Genomic DNA, 1,669 nt, shown 5'->3' on the forward strand with positions numbered 1-1,669 from the left:
TTATAAACAATTTGGACAAAGAAAAAAAACCAGACCCGCCATTCAACGCCCTATTTCCTTCGTTAAAGGAATTGATGAATTATACTTTGGAATGACCTTTTGCTTCTGCAGCTCCATCAAAATCGCTTCAATGCTTTCCATCCGCTGTTCCAATGCATCGAACCTCGCCGATTGCATATGAAACATCTCCTGCAGCAGTTCGCGCATCTCCATACATTCATTAATAAATTGCCGCTTCTCACTCAGGAAGCACACTTTTGGCACAAAACTTTCCTCCAGTTGCTTGTAGCAATGCTTCTGTTCGTCGATCTTTTTTTCCACGTCCTCCCATTCGGCTTTCACCAGTTTCAAGTATTGAAAACGTTCGTAGCAAACGCCAAACTCATGCTGTAATGTATTCTTCCAGGTATCCAGCAAACAGACGGTTTTTTGCAGCTCTATAATCTCCCGCGACTTTTGACACATGTGTGCGCGCAAGTCTTCTATCTGATCTTTTGCCACATTGCAACAGCGTATAAGCTCATTGATTTGACATTGCAATTTGTGATGATTCTTCTGTAGTGTACAGATTTCCGGATTGGCAGAGCAATTTAGTATGATCTCTGGATCGACGCAAGGCTCTCCTTCGCACTCATCGTCCATCTTGAGGCGCATCTGTAGGTTTTGTATGCGCCGCTTCATGCACTCCAATTCGGCCATCACTTTGCAGCAGTCAAGTTCTTCTTGAACCAACTCTTCTTCGGCCTCTTCTTCTTCGGGCAAAGGTTCATCATCTGGTTCGTTGTCAACTTCGGATTGAGTGACATCAACTTCTTTCCAAACCTGAAGAGCCTTTGTGCAGGTACGCTTGTAGATGTCCAAATTGGGCATTTCGTACGGCGGTTGATCAATTATAATAATGTTTTATTTATTTTTTATTTAAAATTTAAAAGATATGCTTGATTTTAAAAGAGGAGATAATAAAAATTGTTCGAAATTCAAGTTTGTGTAGAAAATTAAACAAAATTTTCAAAACTGAAATTTGGTCCCTGAAGCATTCAGTGAGGAATACAAAAATTTAGTAAAATATACATTATTGGCCTTAGGGCAGATTTCATAATAAGATTAAAGAATACTTAAAAATTAAAAGGATGATTTATTTCGGCTGATCGATCTCATTAAGCCACTTTAAAGTTAAAGGTGCCCATAAAGGCTCTTTAGTTAAGTACCCAAAATGGAAATTCAAATGACACAAAGGCCCCTTTTGTAAGAAAAAAAAGTATGTCATCTTCATAGCATAATTTCATATTTATGACAATCAGCTGATGCAATTTTGCCAAGATCAGCATTGTTATTTTCATTTAAATGAACCTTTTGTAGTTATTCAATTGCTATTGTATTATGAAAACAATTTTTGTTTAAAGTTTAAATGACACTTTAACTAAAAGGGAATTTTCGATTTATAGAGCAGTTAAAGTCTTTTATTTTTTATGAATTTGAGTGTAAAGCTACGATACATCAGTATGAGCGTTTCCAGCGGAAGGTACATATATATATATATACAATANCCATACTATGTGCTTTTATTAGCGATTTTACTTTATTTTCACGTATTTTTTGTACAGTAAATTACCACAAATTCCAGTGACAATTTTATAAAATGGCCTGTTTTTAAAATAAATTCTAAAAA

General features: G+C 35.8%; 1 protein-coding gene across 1 annotated transcript; it reads right to left on the reverse strand.

The window, feature by feature from the left end:
* Positions 1 to 42: 42 nt before the first annotated feature.
* On the reverse strand, positions 43 to 870 carry LOC108383096 (uncharacterized). The gene has a single exon (XM_017639480.1). The coding sequence runs from the start codon at positions 868 to 870 to the stop codon at positions 43 to 45; it is 828 nt and encodes a 275-aa protein (XP_017494969.1).
* Positions 871 to 1,669: the final 799 nt, after the last annotated feature.

Source organism: Rhagoletis zephyria, unplaced genomic scaffold, assembly GCF_001687245.7.
Source record: "Rhagoletis zephyria isolate East Lansing unplaced genomic scaffold, Rhagoletis_zephyria_1.1 Rzeph_scaffold_30629, whole genome shotgun sequence".
NCBI classification, from domain to species: Eukaryota; Metazoa; Arthropoda; class Insecta; order Diptera; family Tephritidae; genus Rhagoletis; species Rhagoletis zephyria.

Bases quoted from the DNA above. Each gene is read 5' to 3' on its own strand.
- LOC108383096 (XM_017639480.1), bottom strand. From the start codon at position 870: ATGCCCAATTTGGACATCTACAAGCGTACCTGCACAAAGGCTCTTCAG.